Source organism: Gekko japonicus, unplaced genomic scaffold (assembly GCF_001447785.1).
Source record: "Gekko japonicus isolate JY-2015 unplaced genomic scaffold, Gekko_japonicus_V1.1 scaffold3315, whole genome shotgun sequence".
Taxonomy (NCBI): domain Eukaryota; kingdom Metazoa; phylum Chordata; class Lepidosauria; order Squamata; family Gekkonidae; genus Gekko; species Gekko japonicus.
Window position 1 is genome coordinate 62,527 of NW_015173238.1, and position 23,672 is coordinate 86,198.

Consider the following 23,672-nt stretch of genomic DNA (forward strand, 5'->3'; position numbering starts at 1 on the left):
TGGACCCAGGGCCGGCCCCAGCTTATTTTGCACCCTAGGTGAGGATCCCTTCTGGCCCTCCCTCGGGTGCCGCTGCCGGCCAGAGGATTTCCGCACCAACTGACCCACTTTGCCCGGCTGCTGCCTTGCCCAACTGCCCAGTGCCTTTCCCGGCCCCTTCCGGCGGAGCCTCCCACGGGCTGGCAGGTCGCAGTAATGGGCCGCACTGGGTAGGGGGGCTTTTGGCGGGGTGCGGGGCGGGGGCAGTTTGGCGCCCCTAAGGGCCGGCGCACTCTAGGCGAATGCCTAGTTTGCCTAGTGAGCAAGCCGGCCCTGAATGGCCCATCCAGTCCAACACTCTGTGTCACACAGTGGCCAAAAATACCAGGTGCCACCAGGAGCTCTCATCCACCAGAGGGCAGCACAGCACCAGGCAGCCCAACTCCTATACTGTGCGTTTTGTGTGCCCGCACACGCACATATGAAGCGCTGCCAAGGTCACCCAGGCTGGGGCAGATGAACAGAGGTGGTTTTTGCCATTCCCTGCCTCTGCGTAGCAACCCTGGACTCCCTTGGCCATCTCCCATCGAAGTAGTAACCAGGGCTGACCCTGCTCAGCTTCTGAGATCTGATAAGACCCATCTACCTGGGACATCCAGACCAGGGCACCTGTCCTTTACAGAAGTGCCATGGCTTTCCATGGCCTTCTGCAGGCACCCCTTTCTCTTCATACTTCCTATGCAGGGTTGCCAAGCACCAAGTGGGTATGATTACAAACAACAACACAGAAACCATGACACCATAACTATGACAACTTCAGTACTTCAGTGTTTTCTTATGACAGTGCATATGTCTCTCTCTCCCTAACAGTACGTATATTAGTCACAATAAATACTTCATTATCATTATCAATAGTCCCTTCTGAACTATTTGTATGACGAATGAAAGTGCCTGTGAGTGTTCTTTCCAAGGCTGACGTGCTTGTGCTGTAGTAAACGGTCTTATTCCAGGGGTCATTTCCTGCGGGAGTGCACAGGAGTGGAGCTCTGGCAGTAAGGAGCCCAGGGGGTGTGGCACATGCAGCAAGCCCTGCCCCCTGCTCCCAGCAGCCCTCAGTCAGAGCAAGAAGCAGCCAGGTAAGTTGCAGAGCCCCCCCCCAGCCCCTCAGTCCAAAACAGTCCAGTGGCACCTTTAAGACCAAGTTTTATTCAGGTACAAGCTCTCCCTCCTCTGTGAGGGCAGATCTGCCCATCCCCCCCCAATAGCTAGCAATCCAAAACAGTCAGGTAGAGCCTGAGCGGCGGGCGTTGCCTTCTGACACTTGCAGTGATGTCAGGGGGTGTAGCATATGCAAACAAGTTTTGCTAATAAGTAAAGCTAATGAGCTCCTGCACCTCTTTTTCTACTAAAGGACCCCTGCTTATGTCCTTTGTTCTTTCAAACTGTGGATGATTTATGGACGTTCTAATGCAGCCTCTGACGGACCTGTCAGCCTTTAATTCCGTTTCTTCTCAGCTTTCTCAAAGAGGCAACAGAACAAAATCCATATATCCAATTATCCTTCAAAGACAGACAAGAATTTAACAGTCATAATTTCCACAGAAGGAAACAAAGGGCATAAGACCGTCTACTACTGCACAAGCACTTTAGAAGAAGAGATTGGATTTATACCCCCTGGCCCTTCACTACCCAAAGGTGTCTCAGAGTGGCTTACAAACTCCTTTCCCTTCCCCTCCCCACAACAGACACCCTGTGAGGTGGGTGGGGCTGAGAGAGCTCTTGACAGAGACTGCTCTTTTTCAAGAACAGCTCTGAGAGAACTTGTGACTGACCCAAGGTCATCCAGCAGGTGCAAGTGGAGGAGTGGGGAATCAAACCAGGTTCTCCCAGATTAGAGTCCACGCACTTAACCACTACACCGAACTGGCTCTCTTTAATCTTGGAAAGAACATTTACAGGCACTTTTATTCGTTATACAAATAGCGAATTTATTTATTTATTATCACATTTATCCCCCCCCCGCAAAGCAGGCTCAAGGCGGCTTCTAAAACAACATATATACAGCTTAAAACACAGTTATTAAAACAACAAATAAAACAACCATAAAGTGCTGGCGGCAATTAAGAATGGACTATTGACAATGATAATGAATTATTTATTGTGACTAAGATATGCACTGTTAGAGAGACCTGTGCACTATCATAAGAAAACACTGAAGTACTGAAGTTGTCATAGTTACACTTTCATGGTTTTTGTATTTTCTGATCGTACCTTGTTCCTGTGGATCTCTGTGGATTATATAGTTACAAAATGGGGGCTAGAGATCTCCCAGAATTATAGCTGATCTCCAGACCACAAAGATGAGTCCACCTGGAGAAAATGGCTGCTTTAGACGGTGTGGCCTTGTACCCTGCTGAGCCCCCTCCTCTCTCCAAACCCTGCCCTTGCCCAGCTCCGCCTCCAAATCTTCAGGATTTTCTTAAGCTAGAGTTGGCAACCATGGTGCAATGCCAGGGGGCAGAGAGAACTACCCCAGGCAAGCCTGCTTCGCTTCAGACTCATGACTTCAGTCAGGATTGCCCTGGGACACATTTTTCATTGCCCCTTATTTCATCCGTTCAAGCAGGAATTGTTGCCTGTTCTTTTGGCACAACTTAATGGTGCCTTTCCTGCCTGCATGAAAACAGGAAAGAACTCCCAACATGATGCCTGTAAATGCTGTGGTGTCTGCCAACCCCTTTCCTGGCTCCCGCCAACAGTTTTTGGAAAGTGGGCGGGTCCAGGTGGACCCTTTTCCCAGCAAGGCTTCTGATTGGCCGTGCCAGTTTTTTTTAAAAAAACATATTGCTTTGGCAGCAGCTGCCACCACAGCACGAGACTCTTCTCTGTGTGACTGAAGGTCAGTTGCCGCAGCCATTTTGTGCCTCCTGCAGCAGCCATTTTGTGGCCGCGCCCAGTGTCCACCACACTGTGCCAGAATTCCAAAGGCGCCTGCAGGCTCAGAAGGGTTTGCGCTCCCTGAAACGGCTGCTTTTCTTTACGCGAAGTTGTTTCTGTGGGGAGGATTGTACAAACCACCACCTGCCACCGGAAGTGTCCAGTACAAATCCCAGTTTGCCATTGCAGTGAGAACTCATCTGCCAAACTGCCCGTGACCGCTTCAGGTGCAAGGCCACCACACACCTTGATGTCATGTGGAGCTAGTCATCGGTTAGCACAACATGGCCTCACGTGGTGCTCAGTTCCTAGTGTACCCCAATATCCTGCAGGAAATGACCCCTGGTTGCAGTCGAAAGAAGCCTAATAGAAACAGTACTTGCCCTCTCGCAATTGGCCAGCTTGTCCGGCATCATGCGTGTGAGAGTATGAGGGCATTGTCTCTACAGGAGAGACCCGCAAATACATGTGCCTCCGTGGAAGGCCATGAGAAGAGAGGGAGAGGAGAAAGGGAGAAAGAGGAGGGCTCCGAGGGTGGCCCCAAGGAAAAGACAAAGAAAGGTATCCCATTCAAGGAGTCACACTTTAAGTGATGTAGCTCCCCTCACTGTCCAGGCATGCTGAGACACCCACTCCTACAACCACAACAGGGTGCAATGTTGCGTATCTTGGTTGCACAAAACATGGCTCCCAATCAGAAGATGCAGCACACTATAACTGTGCCCCCCCCCATAAATCCTGGTTATTTACCTTCTGAAGTTACTAATCCTCACAGGGAAGAAAAACCTCAAAAGTGTGCACAAAAATATTTGCAAGAAGGCTTGGAAAGTAACTCCCCTTTGTTACACTCAGCCTTTTAAAAATGGAACATTCCCGGGTGACCAAGGAAAGGAAACTGAGGTGGAACTATGTAGATAGGGGGGGAGGCTCACCAGATTAGGAGCGGCAGACTAACAAAATCTGTGGCAGAGTGTGAACTTTGGTGAGTCATAAGAACATAAGAGAAGCCCGTGTTGGATCAGACCAATGGCCCCAGGGCCGGCCCCAGCTTATTTTGCACCCTAGGCGTGGTTGCCCAACTGCTCAGTGCCTTTCCCGGCCCCTTCCGGCGGAGCCTCCCACGGGCTGGCAGGTCGCAGTAATGGGCCGCACTGGGTAGGGGGGCTTTTGGCGGGGTGCGGGGCGGGTGCAGTTTGGCGCCCCTAAGGGCCGGCGCACTCTAGGCGAATGCCTAGTTTGCCTAGTGAGCAAGCCGGCCCTGAATGGCCCATCCAGTCCAACACTCTGTGTCACACAGTGGCCAAAAATACCAGGTGCCACCAGGAGCTCTCATCCACCAGAGGGCAGCACAGCACCAGGCAGCCCAACTCCTATACTGTGCGTTTTGTGTGCCCGCACACGCACATATGAAGCGCTGCCAAGGCCACCCAGGCTGGGGCAGATGAACAGAGGTGGTTTTTGCCATTCCCTGCCTCTGCGTAGCAACCCTGGACTCCCTTGGCCATCTCCCATCGAAGTAGTAACCAGGGCTGACCCTGCTCAGCTTCTGAGATCTGATAAGACCCATCTACCTGGGACATCCAGACCAGGGCACCTGTCCTTTACAGACGTGCCATGGCTTTCCTCCCAGAGGCCACAGAAGCCTTCTGCAGGCACCCCTTTCTCTTCATACTTCCTATGCAGGGTTGCCAAGCACCAAGTGGGTATGATTAAAAACAACAACACAGAAACCATGACACCATAACTATGACAACTTCAGTACTTCAGTGTTTTCTTATGACAGTGCATATGTCTCTCTCTCCCTAACAGTACGTATATTAGTCACAATAAATACTTCATTATCATTATCAATAGTCCCTTCTGAACTATTTGTATGACGAATGAAAGTGCCTGTGAGTGTTCTTTCCAAGGCTGACGTGCTTGTGCTGTAGTAAACGGTCTTATTCCAGGGGTCATTTCCTGCGGGAGTGCACAGGAGTGGAGCTCTGGCAGTAAGGAGCCCAGGGGGTGTGGCACACTAAAGAGTAGCTTGCTCTTGACCAGTTTTGAAGTTTCTAACTTTTTATAAATATTTCTTAAAATCTCGCACTACTTGCTTCTTGTTCATAGAAGTTATGCTGTTTAGCTCCATTTTGGAAGACTTCTGTATTTATTTAACAAATTTGTATCTCTTCCCCCTACACACCACACTAACCTTAAGGCAGCTAGGGGGAGTTATCCCATTTTATCTTTACAACAGTGCAGCCACGTTCTACTTGGAGAGACCATATTTGACCCATTTTCTTCTTTTTCTTCATCAATTTTTGTTGTTTTATTTGCACCTTTGCAGTACTTTGGTACATTTAAATGAGCCCATTCAAGTCAACTGGTGTTTGCCCAGCCAACAGACTAATCCTGGGATCAGTTTACCAGAATCGCTACCATCAGTAAGTTTGGCAAAACTCTTTGGTGGCAAAAATCGTAGCATCCCTACATATGATGACTATTTTGTAACTTTCCATATTTTGGCAGCATATCTAACTTGGAAGAACAGTAATGGAAATGTTCAAAAACAGTTTCTCAGCAAATAGTTCTCTAAATAACCTTTACGGATTAAAGTGAGGGTCTGCCTGCAGTGCCTTTTTTGTCACATTAAAAATTCCCAGACTGCTTCTAAAGAGCCACCTGGTTATAAAGGGAAGGAAAGAGAAAGAAGGCCTTGATAACAGAGTATGGCTTTATACTACCCTTGGTCACTGTTTCAAACCCTGGTCTCCCAGAGCCTTGTATATCACTCGAACCACTGTGGGTAGCACAGAGTTGTGATCTCATTGGTGTCAAGGCCAGGATTGTGGATGATGGACCAGGAGAACAGGAAAGACAAGTTGAGCACCAAGATATATACTGTAGCATAGAACAAGCCAAGTGTCAGAGCAGTAGAGGAATCTTCTGCACTGTTGCATCACCATCTTGCCGTTTTTGTCAGGATGCATTGTCAGGTCTCCCAGTTAAGACACTCTCCACAACACACTTAAGCAGTGGTAGTTTATTGAGATATGCTTACTTTTGAAAACTTGTTCTGTGTCAGAATTGAGAAAAAAACGCACAAAACCCTCAGTTATAGGTAAGGCAATTAACGCCTCACATCTCATGCATACATCACCATTCACCCTCTAGGTCACTATGGCAACCCTGACAGATATACGGCGCCTTATCTATTCTAGCATGGCAGAAGAGTCTCCAAAGTCAGCTCCCATGGGAACTGGCGTTGGGGCACAGTTTAAAGAAATGTTTCTGACTGCTACAAGCATTCGCTTTCAATACCCCGTGCACTCCCTTCAGAAATCCCCTCTCCCCAATATTATGGCGAGCAGTGAAGTGAATTCTAAAGAAATGAAACTAAAGCTTGACATGCATGTGTGCTAGCAAAAAAGTTTTCTAAACAGCAAAAAATGATGGCACCATAGAGCCAGGGGTCCTCAGTTTTGTGCCTATGGGTGCCATGATGCCTGCCAGCACCTTTCCTTTTGCCGGCCAAGTGTTTTTATAAAGTGGACAGAGGCAGGTGGAGATTTTGTGCAGCAAGGCTTCTAATTGGCCATTGGAGATTTAATTGCCTGTGCAGATTTTAAATTTTTTTTGCTTTGACAGCAGCTGCCACCAAAGCAAAAGAATCTTTACTGTGTGATTGAAACTCTGGCAGCCATTTTGTGCCTCCTGCAGCAGCCATTTTGTGGCCGCGCCCAGTGTCCACCACACTGTGCCAGAATTCCAAAGGCGCCTGCAGGCTCAGAAGGGTTTGCGCTCCCTGAAACGGCTGCTTTTCTTTATGTGAAGTTGTTTCTGTGGGGATGATTGTACAAACCACCACCTGCCACCGGAAGTGTCCACTACAAATCCCAGTTTGCCACCGCAGTGAGAACTCATCTGCCAAATTTGCCCGTGACCGCTTCAGGCGCAAGGCCAGACACCTTGATGTCATGTGGAGCCAGTCATCGGTTAGCACAACATGGCCTCATGTGGTGCTCAGTTCCTAGTGTACCCCAATTCAGAGAGATGCGTGTGGATATTCAAGGGACTCTCCCTCAAATTTGTCTCCTCTCCTCTCCATCAGAAGGTAGAAAAAACAGTTGACCACCTGGAATCGGAAGTCAAGTCCCTTCTCAGCGCTGTAAGCGAAACAGCCTGGAATGTCCCTCTGGCTCCTGAAACGCCGCTCCTGGATATCTTTGAAGGTATACGTGTAGAGATGTAAAATTTCCGGAAATTTTGAAGCTCGGAATTTTTCGGAAAAATCGGGAAAAATGCTACGTTAGCACTTCTTTTTTCTTTTCCAGATTGAAAGTCATTCTGTTACTTTAGGAACATAGAATTTTACTTGGCATGAAATTATCACAACCAGCATATTAAAAATACAGTGTATCCAAACAGTTATTACAAACAGAATTTACTTTTTAACTAATATTTATTTGTAATTGTAACCATGACTTCCAGGCGCACACACACACAGAGACACGGAAAAATACTCACCCCCCAAAAAAAGTGAATCAAGGTGTGGGAGAAGACACATGAACGGAAAGGCAACTGTACTGTATTGTTTAGTCAGCAAGTCGAGAACCAACCACCATCTTCTCTTTCTCTCTCCCTGCCTCTAGATCCCAGCTGAACATGGCAAAGATGGTGGAATAGAAGGACAGCTCCGAAATAGGCACGGCCCATCTGGATAATTCATACAGCTGCACTCCATCCCATCTTTAGCTTTTCAGCTAAAACAGTATATCTAGTCTTGGGACAGACAATATTTCACAGCGAGCCCCTGTAAGTTGTTCAGTAAAATTCACTAACAATTAAAAAAAGACATTAATTCGGAAGACACTTGATTCCCCCCCCCACCTCTCAAACAGGTGGTAGTTGTAAAGGTTTAAAGATACCCACCTTCTTAAAATAGAGCGTGAAGATCCTTCAAGTTCTTAGCATCATCAGAAGCTCAGCTGGCATCCGATTGAGAGCCAGTGTAATCTACAGTGTCGGACTAGGACTTGGGGTGCTCTGGTTCAAATCCCCACTGAACCACAAAGCTCACCCAGTGACCTTGTACTGGTCACATTCTCAGCCTAACCTAGCCGTTGTTGTGAGGATGAAATGGATGAGTGGAAAACGACATATGCCACCCAGAAGAAAAACTGGGTGAAGATAAAATGGAGGAGAGGTTGTGGGCCAGTGGTAGAGCCTCTGCTTGGCGTTCAGGGGGTCCCTGGTTCGATCCCCAGCATCTCCAGCTAAAAGGATCAGGCAGTAGATTATGAGAAAGACCTCTGCCTGAGACCCTGGAGAGCTGTAAAGAGGGGCCGTGGCTCAGTGGCAGAGCCTCTGCTTGGCAGGCAGAAGGTCCCAGGTTCAATCCCCGGCACCTCCAGTTAAAATGACCAGGCAGGAGGTGATGTGAAAGACCTCCGCCTGAGATCCTGAAGAGCTGCTGCCAGTCTGAGTAGACAATACTGAGCTTGATGGACCGCTGGTGTGATTCAATAGAAGGCAGCTTCATGTATTGAGGAGCGGAAACCAGTGTATGCCCACCCTGTAGAAGATCTGGGTGAGGATAAAATGGAGGAGGGTTGTGGCTCAGCGGCAGAGCAGCTGCTTAGCATGTAGAAGGTCCCAGGTTCAATCCCCGGCATCTCCAGTTAAAAGGATCAGGCAGTAGGTGATGTGGAAGAATGTAGTGTGAGACCCTGGAAAGCTGCTGTCCCGTTGGCTAGTCAAACTGAAATTGGCTTGACTTTGGTGGTTCAAAAAGAACAGCATCTTTTGACAACTGACCACCAGATCCAGAGTCAAAGATCACACTTTTCTTGCCAGCCATAAAATGTAAATTTCCCCCCACACACTCCCAAACACTGTCTTCCCACACAGTACCCTCAGCTACATTTCCTCAGCTGAAAGCAAATAAAAAACACTCCCCCCCCCAGCAGCTCTGTCTCTTGCTGCTTCTCAGAGCTCAGCTGGGTGAGCTCTAATGCTTGTATGTATCTTTCCCATCCCTCTTTTGACTCCGGATCAGGCCCTGGCTGAGAGCCCCCGCTCCCTGCAGCTTCTCCCAGTCTCTGGCAAGGTCACCAGAGGGGGCAGCCAAGATTCATCCTGACTGAGAAACATTTTGTATTTCTATGGTGCTGAAAAGTGTCACGTCACAGCTGACGTACGGCAACCGCATAGAGTTTCCTGGGCAAGGGACGCTCAGAGGTGGTCCACCATGGCCTGCCTCTGCGTAGCAACTCTGGACTTCCTTGGTGGTCTCCCACCTGAGTACTAACCAGGGCTGACCCTGCCGAGCTTCTGAGAGCTGATGAAATCAGGCTAGCCTGGGCCGTTCAGGCCAGGGCTGTACATATATACATTTTGATTTGTCATTTGTACGGACCGTGGATTTCTGTAAGCTGGTTTGAAGCTCGTTTTGGCTGAAAAGTAGGAGCGGGGGGGAGGGGAACCAGGCTCGGCTGGTTGGACAGAGCTGGAAACAGATGGTGCTTTGGACTGATCCAGCCAAGTCCTTTTTATTGATTTGTTTAATTTATACCCCGCCCTATCCCACAAGTGGACTCAAAGCCAGGCCAAAGCACCCAAAGAGTGATGAACACTTGGAATTCACTGCCACAGGAAGTGGTGGCGGCTACAAGCATGGACGGCTTCAAAAGGGAATTAGATAGGCATATGGAGCAGAGGTCCATCGGTGGCTATTAGTCACAAGGTATAGGTAGGGGCTCTGGGGCAAGGGATGCTCTGTCTTCTTGGTGCTTGGGGTGGTCAACAGTGGGAGGGCTTCTAATGTCTTGGCCCCACTGCTGGACCTCCTGTTGGCACCTGGTATTTCTGGCCACTGTGTGATACAGAGTGTTGGGCTGGATGGGCCTTTGGCCTGATCCAACATTGGCATCTCTTATGTTCTTATATGGAGCCGAGGTCCCTCAGCGGCTATTAGCCACAAGGTATAGATGGGAACTCTCGGTCTGGGGCAAGGGATGCTCTGTCTTCTTGGTGCTTGGGGGGGGGGGTCAACAGTGGGAGGGCTTCTAGTGTCCTGGCCCCACTGGTGGACCTCCTGAGGGCACCTGGTATTTCTGGCCACTGTGTGATACAGAGTGTTGGGCTCGATGGGCCTTTGGCCTGATCCAACATTGGCATCTCTTATGTTCTTAAGATTGTGTAAGTGCTGTAACAGGCGCTTATACTCGGGACTTGACACGTAAGAGCGCTTGCCAAAAAAAGCTGCCTGCCACTGGCTGAAACAGAAACCTCTGGAGCTGGCCCATGCTGGAAAGAGGGCACCTAGGGAGAGGAGCCGTGGCTCAGCGGCAGAGCCTCTTCTTGGCATGCAGAAGGCCCCAGGTTCAATCCCCGGCATCTCCAGCTAAAAGGACCAGGCAGTCAGTTATGGGGAAGTCCTCTGCGACCCTGCAGAGCGGCTGCCAGTCTGAGTAGACAATACTGACCTTGAGGGACCAATGGATTGATTCAGTCTAAGGCAGCTTCATGTGTGTCTGTGTGTGTCGCAGGGGCCAGCCACGGCCATCGCTGAAATTCGGTCTCCTGCATTCCCAGTTTCCTTTTCTTCTGCCAAAGGAGAGCTTCAGAAAGCAAAGCCACAGTGGAATGACACATATACACACACACACATTACTGTTGGCTGTTCCGTAAACTAGAACGCCTGAACGGCATTTGTTCAGGAAGCGGTCTAAAGCAGAGAAGTAGCCATTCACTAGGCAGAGTCGGCCTGGACGCGGCCCACGCCCTGAGCAGATTCTAAGAGGTCCAAGCTGAAGATCTTCAAGGGGATGAGTATTCCGGACCCTCAGATAAGAGCTGGACAACGGAGCACACGCAAGCGGGAAAGACGCTGAAGAAGGATGGGATAGATTGCTTTATTTGTACAAATCTGTGTTAAAAAGATATATAGATCTGATTTTTAAGGCACAGTTTTTTTAAAAAACAAACTCCAGAAAAGAAAGCTTTGGCATTGCTAGCGGCAACATTCTTGTAACTAAGGTGCAAAGGCGAGTTCTTCAAGTTCCTTTTGGCATGATTCAACCAAAGCGAAACCCATTGGAACAAATGGACACACACACACACACACACGTAGATATATGGGGACATTACAATATTTTGGCATGAAGTCTCTGAGCTGGGATTTGTATGCAGACGAAATGTAGGGAGGGGAGAAAGAGGATGCAGGAGGACGAAGCCGGGAGGGCCCAGTTGTGCGGGGCCCAAAGTGGGTTATCGTATATTGCTGACAGCGAGATCCAAGACAAGGAGTGAAGGACCTGGAGGCTACCGTGCCCACAGAGGGAGGATTCTCTGTTTTGCATTCGCTGCTGCTACCGATGCAGGGGCATCCACACAGGCAGTGGACCTTCCGCGTAAAGGTCTTCTGGACACTTCCTGCCATCAGCCACCACTTCTCTCTCTTCCGTGCCACTGGAAGGTTTTTGGTTATGCATCATTTATTGCAGGTGTGGTGTGGTGGTTGAGAGTGGCAGGACTCCAGTTTGGAGAACCGGGATCGATTCCCCACTCCTCCGCATGCAACGGCTGGTGTGACCTTCGGTCAGTCACAGTTCCCTCAGAGCTGTTCTCTCAAGGGCAGTTTCTGTCAGAGCTCTCTCAGCCCCACCTGCCTCACAGGGTGCCTGTTGTGGGGAGGGGAAGGGAAAGGAGACTGTAAGCCCCCCTCTGAGACTCCGAGTGAAGGGTGGGGGGTATCAATCCAACTCTTCCTCATCTAGAACTACAACAGCACTATAGTGCTATGGCAATTACCATTCCCCCCCCCCAAAAGCCCTCCAAGTTGCACAGTGTGGGAAACGGCAGCCCCTGGCAGCTGACGGGCAGAAGATGCCGATGGGGGCTCCCCACGTATGCTCTCAAGCATGTGGTCTAATAATGTGTTCTTTTCCAAAAGACTGTAGCCAAGCAGGTTTGGGAAACAGCATACAGGGAACGGGGAGACAGCAACCACGGCAAGATATTACAGGATGGCTTATTTATGAAACATTTATATCCCCCACACACACCTTTCGTCGTGGAAAGGCCTGGGGGCTCCGGCCAATGCCAGATGGACCGCTCTAAGTGGTGGGAAAGCCGAGAGAGGGCTGCCTGACGGCCCTAGTCGGTGCCCGTGGACACCGGATGGCTGACGGCACCAAGTCCTGAGAGGCTGTAAAGAGTAGGGATGTGCATTCGGTTCATCCGAACCGAATGCACCCCCGAAAATGGCCCATTCGGACCCCTTTCGGGCTACTGCAGGACGATTTAGATATCCTGATCTGAATTGGCTTGCTGCCGAATTTCCGCCGAATTTTGGCGGCAATTCGGCCCCATTCTATCCTATGGGCCATTGAAGTCAACGGCGAAAACATAGGGTATATTCTGGGGGCTGGAGGGGAGGGGGTTTGAGGGAGAAGCTCCAAACTCGCAGGGTAGCTGCTGGGCCCTTTCCCCTAGTAAAGAGCATCACCAGCACCAAGCTCCAAACTCGCAGGGTAGCTGCTGGTCCCTTTCCCCTAGTAAAGAGCATCACCAGCACCTTGGCTCGAACTCGGAAACAGACTGGCAGACAAGGTGGCTGTTTCAAAGTCGGCAACGTCAGTTCCCAGCTTGGAAAAAAACAAACAAAAATGGAGGGGGGGAACCTTAGCCCGAGCCCCCTTCAGCTGCCGAAAGCCCGGCAAACCACATGGAGAAGCTCCACAGCAGGACGAGGGCTTTTGTCGCGAACCAGCGACACCCTGCTTCTCTCGAGCGGAAGTCTGACAGCTTTAAGTCCGCGTATAAATCCCAGCTTCAGTCCAGGGCCTCGGTGATGTCCCTGTGCCTTGACCCACCGGGGGGGGGGGCTGAACAGTTCATGCCTTTGACCACAAAGCAGCCTCTGGCTTGCTAAAATTTACGCAACCCCAACAAATGGAATAAGACTCAGGTTTGTTTCTTCTATGACAGACTGAAAGAGGGTGGGGTTTTTTTTGCCATCAAGTTACAGCCAACTTAGGACAACCCCTCTTTGGGTTTTCCAGGCAAGAGATGCACAGAGGCGGTTTGCCGTTGCCTGCCTCTGCAGAGCGACCCTGGCCTTCCTTGGTGGTCTCCCATCCGAGGACTAACCAGGGCCGACCCTGCCGAGCTTCCAAGATCGAAGGAGATTGGGCTTGCCTGGGATATCCAGGCCAGGGCTGTTAAGAAGCACTGGTTTTAACATGAAAAACTGAACCCCTTGGGGAACTCTCTCCTACCATAATTAACCAGGACTTTATAAAGAGCTAGACTCGATCCTGCCCTCCCTTTTGCTGAAACACTCACGAAATCCACCATGTGGAAAAGTGTCGTCTGTGCAAAGACCACACAGTGCTAAAGCTTTGGTGGTTAACATCCTAACAGAAAAGCAAACGGTGGGGGTCTTGTTTGTGCACTGCTCGGGAAGAGGCAGAGAAAAAGTCCACCTTCCTTTTTCGAAGAAGGAACGAGTAAGAAGAAGAAGAGAAGAAGAGATTGGATTTATACCCCGCCTTTCATTACCAAGGGAGAGTGGCTTACAAACTACTTTCCCTTCACCTCCCCACAACAGACACCCTGAGAGGTAGGCGGGGCTGAGAGAGCTCTTGACAGAAACTGCTCTTTTTCAAGAACAGCTGTTATTAGAACTACGGCTTGCCCAAGGTCATCCAGCCAGGTGCAAGTGGAGGAGTGGGGAATCAAACCCGGTCCTCCCAGATTAGAGTCCATGCACTTCACCACTACACCAATCTGGCCGGGTTGCAGTCCCCTACGGTCTACCCCGGTCCCCAATTTAGTCTGGGGACAGAGTGCAGGGTTATGGCGTCAGCTGCTCAATTCACTTATCGCTTGGCCCACGACATAAAGCTGTACAAGAGATAGAGATTCCAGCCAGGTCTCCATTGGTCGTTGGGCAAGAAATGAACATCATGAGAGAATCCACCCCATTCACTCTTTAGAACCAGCATTTTGAATTCAGGCTACAGACAGTATATAAACGTAAAGCTTCTTTCATCCACCACACAGACACGCCAATCTACTATACTTTTTAGAACACTGTTACATGTCTTTTTTTTTTTTGCTCACACACACGACACAAAAAAATTGAAGTTTTCATGCAACACAAGAAGATTGTCTTTCATGCAGACAAAAAAAAATTAAGTTTTCTTCCCCAAAGGGTGCAAAAAACATATTTACGACCTAAACTATCCAGTGCAGCCTCTACTATAGCAGGAATTTTTGCACATGTATGTATGATACTCTTTTTAAAGAACAGACTATATTGGGGGTAATATCATCAAACGTGGCACGGCATATAAAGAATCCTCTGGAAAGTTGGCGTTGCAACTGCTGATGTTTTTGAACAAGTGGAAAACAAAAATCTAGGACGTTCCACTTAATCGTTTCCGCCACACAGTTTGAGGAGGATTTTCCGGTAGTCTCCTGAAGTGTCACTCTGGCAACAGAAACCAAAACAGAAAAAAAAATTGTTAGGAAAACTGAGATGCTCCAACCCATCTGCTTTCACAACAGAAGTGGGATAGACATTTCCCCAATGAATCCATCTAATCCCCTTTTAAAGCTGTTTATGCCGGTGGCCCTCACCACATCCTCTGGCTGCAAATTCCCCATTTTAATCACTCACTGTATAAAGAAGTATCTCCTTTTGTCTGTCCTGAACCTACTGCCCATTGGTTTCAGTGGACGCCCTCAAGTTCGAGTGTTTTGGGGGAGGGAGAAGACGTTTTCTTTAGCGACTCTCTCCAACTCATCCATAATGTTATAAACCTCTGTATCATGCCCACTGATGAACTGCAACACATCTTCCATAGCCTTGCTTACACACCTCAAAGTGCTTCACATACACGATCACAGTAGTCCTCACATAACTGTAAGGCAGGTGAGCATTTCCCCAGTTCTATAGTTATTGTGTGCACGCCCTTTCCCCTGTAATCTCCTTTGCCCTTTTTCCCACCCCTTTTTGAATCCAACCACCTCTTTCTTCCCTCTTTTATAATAAACCTTTTTATGGAGACTTTTTCTGGTAGCAGTTATTTTTGTTATTATCGTATGGCATTGCGTGTCATATAGCCAGGAGATCTTAAGATTGTCTGGCAGCCGGAAGTCCTAGCTCTTTTACCATTATACACCACTAGGTGGTGAGCTAGACTTGTTTTTTTTTTAAGGCAAGAGACATTTCAGAGGTGGTTTGCCATTTCCGGCTTGTGTGTCACGGCCCTGGAATTCCTCGGAGGTCGCCCTTACAAATACAAGCCAAGGCCGGCCCTGCTTAGCTTCTGAGATCTGACGAGATCGGGGTATCCTTAGAGACTAACAGATTTTCAGCAGGGGAGGATCTTCCGTGAGTCACTGCTCCCTTTTTCAGATACTTAATTTTTTGCTTCCTTTGGTCCAATCTATTTCTCTGGCATATTTCTCCTAACCTCTCCTCTACATGTCAGATTGCATGGATGCGACATAGTTTGTTGCAAAGGAGTTTTCCAGGGTTGCTTCATTATTAGTCTAGCACTGAGCTAGAAGGATACCGTCCCAGCATGTCAGTCTAGATGTTCTCAGGAGGTCCCTGAGTGGTGGCAGTCGGTTACCAGGGTGCCTTCGGCGGAACCCTTGGTCGAGGGGGCTGTGGCTCCATGGAAGAGCCTCTGCTTGGCGTGCAAAAGGTCTCCCAGATGCAAGGGGTTCCCCCAGCAAGCAAAGGCATCTTCCTTTCCTTCCTTCGGAAACACCCCCCATTTGGAAGAAAGGTGGGGTATAAAGGAAGTGAATGAAGGAAGTGGGGTATAAAGGAAGTGAATAAATAAACACACATTTCTAGTTCCTCTCTGCCCTGGAGCGGGCAGTCAAAAAAGGAGGGATGGGTGGGAACAAACCCTGTCCTCTTACCGTAATGTCTGTGTACAGAGATTTGCCGTACATCCGCTTGTATTCCTGCCGGATGTCCAGCAGGTCAACCTCGCTGCGCGACACCATGATCCGGATGAGAGTTCTGTCTTTGGTCCCTGCCCCCTGCAAAGAACACACGGAGGGTCTCTGGAGGGTCAAATCTGTACCGACCCCCCACCCCAAACGAGCGACAATCGTTTCGTTCCGTTCCGGTCAGGTGCGTGGTTAGGGGACTGCTACTGAGCGTGCGAAGTTCCCTGCCATCGTGACTAGGGGACGTGGCTGAGTGGCAGAGCACCTGCTCGGCATGCCAAAGGACCCGGGTTCAAGTCCCCGGCATCTCCATTTAAAAGGCACCAGACGGCAGGCGCTCTTAACCTGAGACCCTGCGAGGCTGCTGCCGGTCAGTGTCAACAACACTGCCCTCGACAGACTCCGTACAATGTCATTTGTTTTAAACAATTAGCCACCTTTCTCCCATGTAGAGCTCAAAGGGGGCTTACAACACAGATGCGAAACAGGTAAAACAAAATACGTGGAAACATAAAAACTAAAATCTAAAATCACAGTTCAGGACTGCTGGTAGACCTAATCCAATGCAGTCCTAAACAAAACTGTCCTCCCTAAAGATTGAAACTGGGCACATCTCCTTAGGGAGTTCGATAATCGTGGGGCTGCCACTGAAAAGGCCCTGTCTCATGTGTCCGCCAAATGAGCTTCTTTGATTGGTGGGACACTCCGGAGGGTGTCTCCCTGCGAATCCTAATTCCTGGGCAGAAACATCTGGGAGAAGACGGTCCTTCAGGAACCCTGGTCCCAAGCCATGTAGGGCTTTATAGGGGAGCATCCTATGCTCAAATGCTAACCTCAAGGCTCACTGCCCTCGACAGACTCCGTACAATGTTATTTGTTTTAAACAATTAGCCACCTTTCTTCCAGGTAGAGCTCAAAGGGGGCTTACAGCACAGATGCGAAACAGATGAAACAAAATACGTGGAAATGTAAAAATTAAAATCTAAAATCACAGTTCAGGACTGCTGGTAGACTTAGTCAAATGCAGTCCTAAACAAAACTGTCCTCCTAAAGATTGAAGGGGGACAGGCACATCTCCTTAGGGAGTTTGTTCAATAATCGTGGGGCTGCCACTGAAAAGGCCCCGTCTCGTGTGTCCGCCAAATGAGCTTCTTTGATCGGTGGGACAGTCTGGAGGACGTCTCCCTGCGAATCCTAATTCCTGGGCAGAAACATCTGGGAGAAGACGGTCCTTCAGGAACCCTGCTCCCAAACCATGTAGGGCTTTATAGGGGAGCATCCTGTGTTCAAATGCTAACCTCAAGAATTCCTGTGGATGGATCAAGGGCTAAAGTTAGGGCTGCCAGCTTCCAGGTGGGGCCTGGCGACCTCCTGGGGTTACAGCTACTCTCCAGGCGACAGAGATTAGTTCCCCTGGAGAAGATGGCTGTCTTGGAGGGTGGACTCCTCTGGCACTATACAAAGCTGAGTTTCCTCCTCCTCTCCCCCAAAACCTCCAGGTACTTCCCAACCTGGAGTTGGCAAGCCTAGCTAAGCTACAAAATACATGCAAATGTGTGCAACTTGAGCCCGGCAGCCTCCCCCGGTCCTTTTTTAGCATGAAAAACTGCTCCAGGAGGGAGGGCGTGACTGAGAACGGGAAAGAGGCAGGATAAGGCACATTTAACCCCTATTCTCTCCAAGTCCCCGCCCACCGTACCAGCTTTTTCGTCCGGGGAGGCTAAAAATACTGTTGGAAACTTAGTGGAGGAGAGTTAGGTAAAGGTAAAGGTTCCCTTGCTCGAAAGCCAGTCGAATCCGACTCTAGGGTTGTTGTGCGCATCTCCGTTTCAAAGCCGAAGAGCCAGCGCTGTCCGAAGACGTTTCCGTGGTCATGTGGCCGGCATGACTAAACACCAAGGCGCACGGAACGCTGTTACCTTTCCACCAAAGTGGTACCTATTTATCTACTTGCAATTTCTTGCTTTCGAATTGCTAGGTTGGCAGGAGTCGGAGTGGGGGAATTGTGGGCAGGGAGAGGGATATAGTCGTCCCCACCCCCTGCTGCTTCCTCACTCTCAGTCACCCTCTCCCAGGGTGGTGTTGCAAGCTTAACCCTCCCCCCCCAGTTTATAGCAGCGCTGCAGTTGGGCCCCCAAGTCTACAGTCCTCTTTCAGGCCAGTTTCCCAACAGACCCACAAAATTAACAAAATCGTGAAGAAGTAACCCTCTGCTGGGGTCCCCCACCTTTTAGAGCCTGCGGGTGCCTTCAGGATTCTGATCTAGTATGGTGGGCGCAACCACAAAATGGCTGCTGCAGGAGGCGGAGCCAGCCACAAAATGGCTGCCACAGCTGCCCTTCAGTCACACAGCAAAGATGCTTGTGCTGTGGAGGCAGCTGCTGCCACAGCAACGTTTTAAAAAATCTGCACAGCCCATCAAATCTCCAATGGCCAATCAGAAGCTTAGCTGGGCAAAAGCCTCACCCGGCCCCGCCCACTTTCTGAAAACCTTTGTTGGGTGCCAGGAATCATACAGTGTGGCCCTACATGGGTGTCAGAGCAGATTAATCCAAACGCTGATGCAATCCCAAACGTGACTTACTTTCATGGCCTTATTCAGCCTCTCTGCAAAGAAAGCGGGCGTGTTCTTCAGGCACTTGACTGCAAAAGAAATTGAGATGATGGGGGCACTGACAGCTAGGTTCAGGAAACCCAAGTGTCTGGTTACATTCTGACCAATGCACAAAATTCAGGTTTGCAGTACAGAAAATGAACTGGTGAGTGTCATTTGAAAAAACCCAAACCTAGCATCCTTCTACTGGCCACGTGAAAAATACTACAGCAAAACTAGAAGTCCAGCTCCAAATATCTGGCCTTTGTTGGGAACGTGGGATTTCTGTCTCATCAATGAACCCGACCCCCGTTTCCCAACTCCGTCCTCAAGCTGTGCAAATGCAGTACCATGCACACTCACACCATGTGCCTACATTGCTACCACCTGAGGAATTTGAAGGTTTCAGTACAAAAATCTAGCGCTTTCCCCCACATCTTATATGACAGAGGCTGGAGGCAGACAATCATTTTTAACAGAGCTGCTGGTGGATATGGACTTCAGTTTTTACGACAGCGGTCCCCAGTTTATGGAATTCCCTCCCCTGCAGAAATATGACAACCGCTCTCTTTGATGACCTTCCTGTAAACTTCTTAAAACATCCCTCTTTCTTAAACTGATTGGAGGGAACCAATGTATCAGTTGCCTGCTGTTATGTGCGTACTTTTTTTTTGGTATAGTTCATTTTTGCAGAAAGGTGTGTGTGTGGGGGGGTACAGTTTCTTAGCAAAATCATGGGCACACTCACGGTGTCCTGTTCCACTGGTCATACAGGTTTTGAAGGTTTTAATGTTCCAAAACCTACAAGGTTTTAATGTTCCAAAACCTTTAATGATAAAGGACTGACTGTTCTCGTGACTGACACCAACCATCTTCTCATGCTAACTTCAGTTTCTTTAAGCAAATGACAGAGCCCCCACCTGCCTGGAAAAGCTATTGTCCATCTTCAGACTAACTCAAAGATAAAATGAACTCACAATTTATTTTTCAAACAACTTTAGTGCAGAAGAGGCCCCTTAAAATGCATATCATGCTTTTGCCTAAATCTGTTTTTCTTTAAATTGCCTGAGAGTTGAGATCTGTCAGCAAACGAAACCAGAAAAAACGCATCAACCAACACTCCAAAATAAAGACAGAAGTCCATCTTTTCTACGGTACACACAGAGGCATGCAATCCAAACAAATATCAACCCATGTCTCCTTTCCTGTTAATGTTTTATGGAGGTGGAACTAATTGATGCAAAGGTTTATGGCCACCAAATGAAAGGAATGTCGTCGTTTTTGACAGCAATGCTAAAGATTGCACATGTTGATGGACATGATCCACATTTCACAGCATAACCAGATAACGCACGGCAATGAGCAACAGCCACTCACGCTGCAGCAGCGTAATACAAGATTACCATTCACACAGTCCTGAAAGCTTTAACGAAGCAAAAAAGAAACACATATAGTTTCAGTTAGGTTTGGCAGGCAGAGTGCAAAGGGGGTAAAAGTACTTTTTAAGGGCAATCAGCATTTAGTACCGACATAGTACATTTCAAGACACTTCACATACGCACATCTCAGCGATCCTTACAACAGCCCTGTAAGATAGGCCAGTAGGACTAGCATCACGTGACTGGTGGACGGCTCGGGCTAATAGCTTGCCCAAGGCTAGCTTCTGAGCATGTCTAAAGTGAGGCCTGAACTGAGGATTTCCTTACTTGACAGGTCAGCTTCTTGAGTTACTCTGGCTTGTCTAACTTGTGGAACACAACGGCCTCCATAAATTATTTTAATTTTCATTTTTTAAAAAAAGATATCAAGGGAAGGTCAATTTGCAGACGCTGATACTTGATGCATTTTCCATTGCAAATTTTGGATCCGCAACTTGATACCTGAGTGCTTGGGACAGGACAGGTGGCTCTTTCGTCCAGGAAATTATTTAATCTACATCATTAGAGAGGATCTTTGCAGTTGCAAATGTACCTCCCAACGCTCACCCCAGTTCAGAGGACACACAACAGGAAATATATTTCTCTCTACAAAAAGACAGGAATGAACGAAAAGACTTGCATTCCTCTCATTAAGGCAAGATCTGGGTGGAGGCCAAGGTAATCGTCATCGCATGTGATTTATGACTTTCCTTTTGCTCATATACAAGCCAAATGCTGGATCTGCTTTCCATCTTGCCCCCCCCCCGTACTGCTAACCTCCCCAAAGATATTAAAATGATATTATCTGTGTTTATATGCTTATTTATCTTTCACATTACCCAAAGAGAGAGAGTGTAAGAGAGATTTGCAAACAGTTTAAACACTTTTCTTAGGTTGGTAACGCCACAACTGCTAGCCAGTCGGCGCTCACCACAAGCAGCTTTTCCCTGGAATGCAGCAAAACCATTTTGTCGAAGTGCATTTCAACTGATACACGCATCTTCAGGGCAGTGGCACCCCTTTCTAACTAACACTACCACAATACTTTTTAAAAAGATTTCTGTCCTCTTTACCCTCGAGAGGCACACTCACCTACTGCCAGCATCCCGTGTTCAAGGTCTCCAGACATTTCTCTGGCTATGCTCTTCTCGATGTCACGGTTACACATTCGCTGGTATTCGTTGAAAACTATGAAGGGGGGGGGAGAGTAATCACTTTTCATACTGAGGTGCTAATATGCATCAATTTTAAAAGTAGGAAATCCCTTCTCTTGGAAGATGTCAGGTCTGTCTGTCTGTGGTCTTGGCATTGTAGGACCCTAAACCTTGATCGTCTGCCTAGAGACAGACACTGGGGAGAGGACAGCTTCCCGCATGGCGACAATGTTGGGACAGGAGAAGAGGCCCATGTCAAAGTTCTCCTGGTGACGGTACTTTAAGTAGGGATCAGGATTCGGTATAACACAGAAAGATTGAAGTGCTCTCTGTGTTAAATCTTGGGAATGCTTCCCACTGTATGCATTGGTGCTGTAGGCTGCGGTCACACACGCTAAATAATCCACTTTCAGTGCTGCACTTTCCAACTGGACTTTGACTGTGTGAACTGGCAAAATCCAGTTGGAACGTATACTGAAAGTGGACTATTTTGTGTGCGTGACTGCAGCCTTAATGTGAATGTGGTTACGCTATGCAGCATTTGGAACTGTATATGTGAAATCTTCTGATTTGTATTCATGTTATACGAGATATAAATCACCAATAAGGTTTTGTATATTTTGTATATTGAGTTGTAGTTGTTGTTCAGTCGCACAGTCGAGTCCGACTCTTCGTGACCCCATGGACCAGATCACGCCAGGCCTTCCTGTCTTCCGCCGTCCTGTGAGGTTTGCTCAACTTCATGTTCGTTGCATCTGTGACACTGTCTAACCAGCTCATCCTTTGCCGTCCCCATCTTCTTTGACCTTCAGTCTTTCCCAGCATCAGGGTCTTCTCCTCCAGTGAGTGGTCCCTTCTCATTGGGTGGCCAAAGTATTTGAGCTTCAGTTTCATTATCTGGCCTTCCAGGGAACAGTCAGGGTTGATTTCTTTTAGGATTGACTGATTTGATCTTCTTGCAGTCCAAGGGACTCTCAAGAGTCTTCTCCAGCACCATTGAGTATATTGAGTGCACTCAATACATATTTGAATACATATTAATAGTATACTGCACTGTGTTTTTTTTGGTTTGCACACCAAGAGGTAAGAGCAGATGTGGCAACGGCCTCGACTAGTAAGGCGCTTAGGATGACGGGGCCTGGACCGCTGTCCCCTCAAAGTGGCCCTCTAGCAAAACCAGCAAGGAGCTGAAAGGCACCAAAGTACCCTTCAAACCACAGCAGGCAAGCCCACTTGGTACTGCCAAAGTCCAAAATACTACTTGCCATCGAAAAAGAAGATGGTGAACAGGCCCGTAGCTACAGTGGGGCTTTTGAGGGCTCCGCCCCCTTTCTTAAAGGCACAGCCCCACAAAAATGTCCCCTGTAAATGCTTGTTTTAAAAAAGTGTGTGTTCCTTTAGGCAGAGTGGGGTGCTGCAGTTGACTAATTCCCGTACTGAGCAAGGGGGTTGGAGTAGGTGACCTCTAGGATCCCTTTGAGCTCTGTGTCAAGAAACTGGTTTCCTTTAACAGAGTTTTCCTGCCTAAGTGCTCGCTTTATTGACTATAGTAGTCATCACCCCCACCTGCTGGCTTATCATCATTGTGTATTTTAGAAGGCAGAAAAATTAGCAGCATGCAACACTTTCCCCTACACTGCAGGCCAGGGTGTGTGTATAAATAATTGACTTTTTAGCTGCTTGCCATGCTAGACGTCAGCACAGGCCACGTTACCTGCTCTTAGGTGAGCCCTGCTTCTGGCACAGAGAATCGCGTTGAACTTGGACTCGTCTGTCCCGAGTTTATTCTCTCCTGCAGCGTACAGCGCCTAGAAAAGAAGCAGAGGCTCTCAACTTTTCCTTGGTCTAGTGGCTTTCAGAATTATATTTTTACCTTACAGGCAAATCCTTTAATGATGACATAGCAGTTCCCTTTGTTTATCCATATGATTCTCTGTGTCCTGGACAGTCTCCCCTTCAATCGACACGGGGCTGCTCCCAAAATAGACAGTCCTGTGTCAAGACCCAGGATACCCATTAATCCTCCCTGTCAGCCCATATTTAGCATTTCCACAAACCGCCTGTACTAGTGTGGTGTAATGGTTAGAGGGCCGGACTAGTATCTGGGAAACCTGGGTTCGAATCCCCACTCTGCCATGGAAGCTGGCGGGGAGAACTTGGGCCAGGTGCACACTCTAACCCTAACCTACCTCACAGGGTTGTTGTGAGGACAAAACGGCAGGGAGAGGAGAGTGATGTGAACCGCTTTGGGTCCCCATCTGGGAGAAAGGCCAGGGATAAATCAATTCAATAAATAAAACAATACATTGACAAGCATTCGCTGCCTCTTAAATTCACTTTGGCCCCATTTTTTCTCATAGCACTAGAAATCTGAAGATTGTAAAAAGAGTGGAAGGGGGAGGACTCGCCCAATACGTGAAGAGCATTAACTGCATTAAGAACTCTGGTTTTGTATTCGCATCCATCTCCAGCATTTAGAGTTGCCAAGTCTTACCTCGTTCTGAAGCAGGGGACTCCCTGGTCAATCCCAGAGCACGCGTGCCGCATCCACGTCACCAGGAAGTGACACGACCACGCTGGGTACGCTGGGGGCGGGGCCACGACCATCCGAGGGAAAACCATAGAGTT

General features: G+C 48.5%; 2 protein-coding genes across 2 annotated transcripts in view; one reads left to right on the top strand and one right to left on the bottom strand.

Annotated features, from left to right (window-relative positions):
* PLAC9 (placenta specific 9) overlaps nt 1–7,771 on the top strand; it is a 25,493-nt gene extending 17,722 nt beyond the window's left edge. The window contains exons 3-4 of the mRNA XM_015422765.1: nt 7,010–7,130; nt 7,551–7,771. Coding sequence (XP_015278251.1) covers nt 7,010–7,130; nt 7,551–7,561 — 132 coding nt within the window. The 3' untranslated portion in view covers nt 7,562–7,771. The remainder of the gene's footprint in view (nt 1–7,009; nt 7,131–7,550) is intronic.
* Nucleotides 7,772–14,010: 6,239 nt separating this feature from the next.
* ANXA11 (annexin A11) overlaps nt 14,011–23,672 on the bottom strand; it is a 37,412-nt gene continuing 27,750 nt past the window's right edge. Inside the window, exons 11-15 of the mRNA XM_015422764.1 lie at nt 22,759–22,852; nt 20,983–21,078; nt 18,464–18,522; nt 15,847–15,969; nt 14,011–14,398 (exon numbers count right to left, since the gene is read on the bottom strand). Coding sequence (XP_015278250.1) covers nt 14,339–14,398; nt 15,847–15,969; nt 18,464–18,522; nt 20,983–21,078; nt 22,759–22,852 — 432 coding nt within the window. The 3' untranslated portion in view covers nt 14,011–14,338. The remainder of the gene's footprint in view (nt 14,399–15,846; nt 15,970–18,463; nt 18,523–20,982; nt 21,079–22,758; nt 22,853–23,672) is intronic.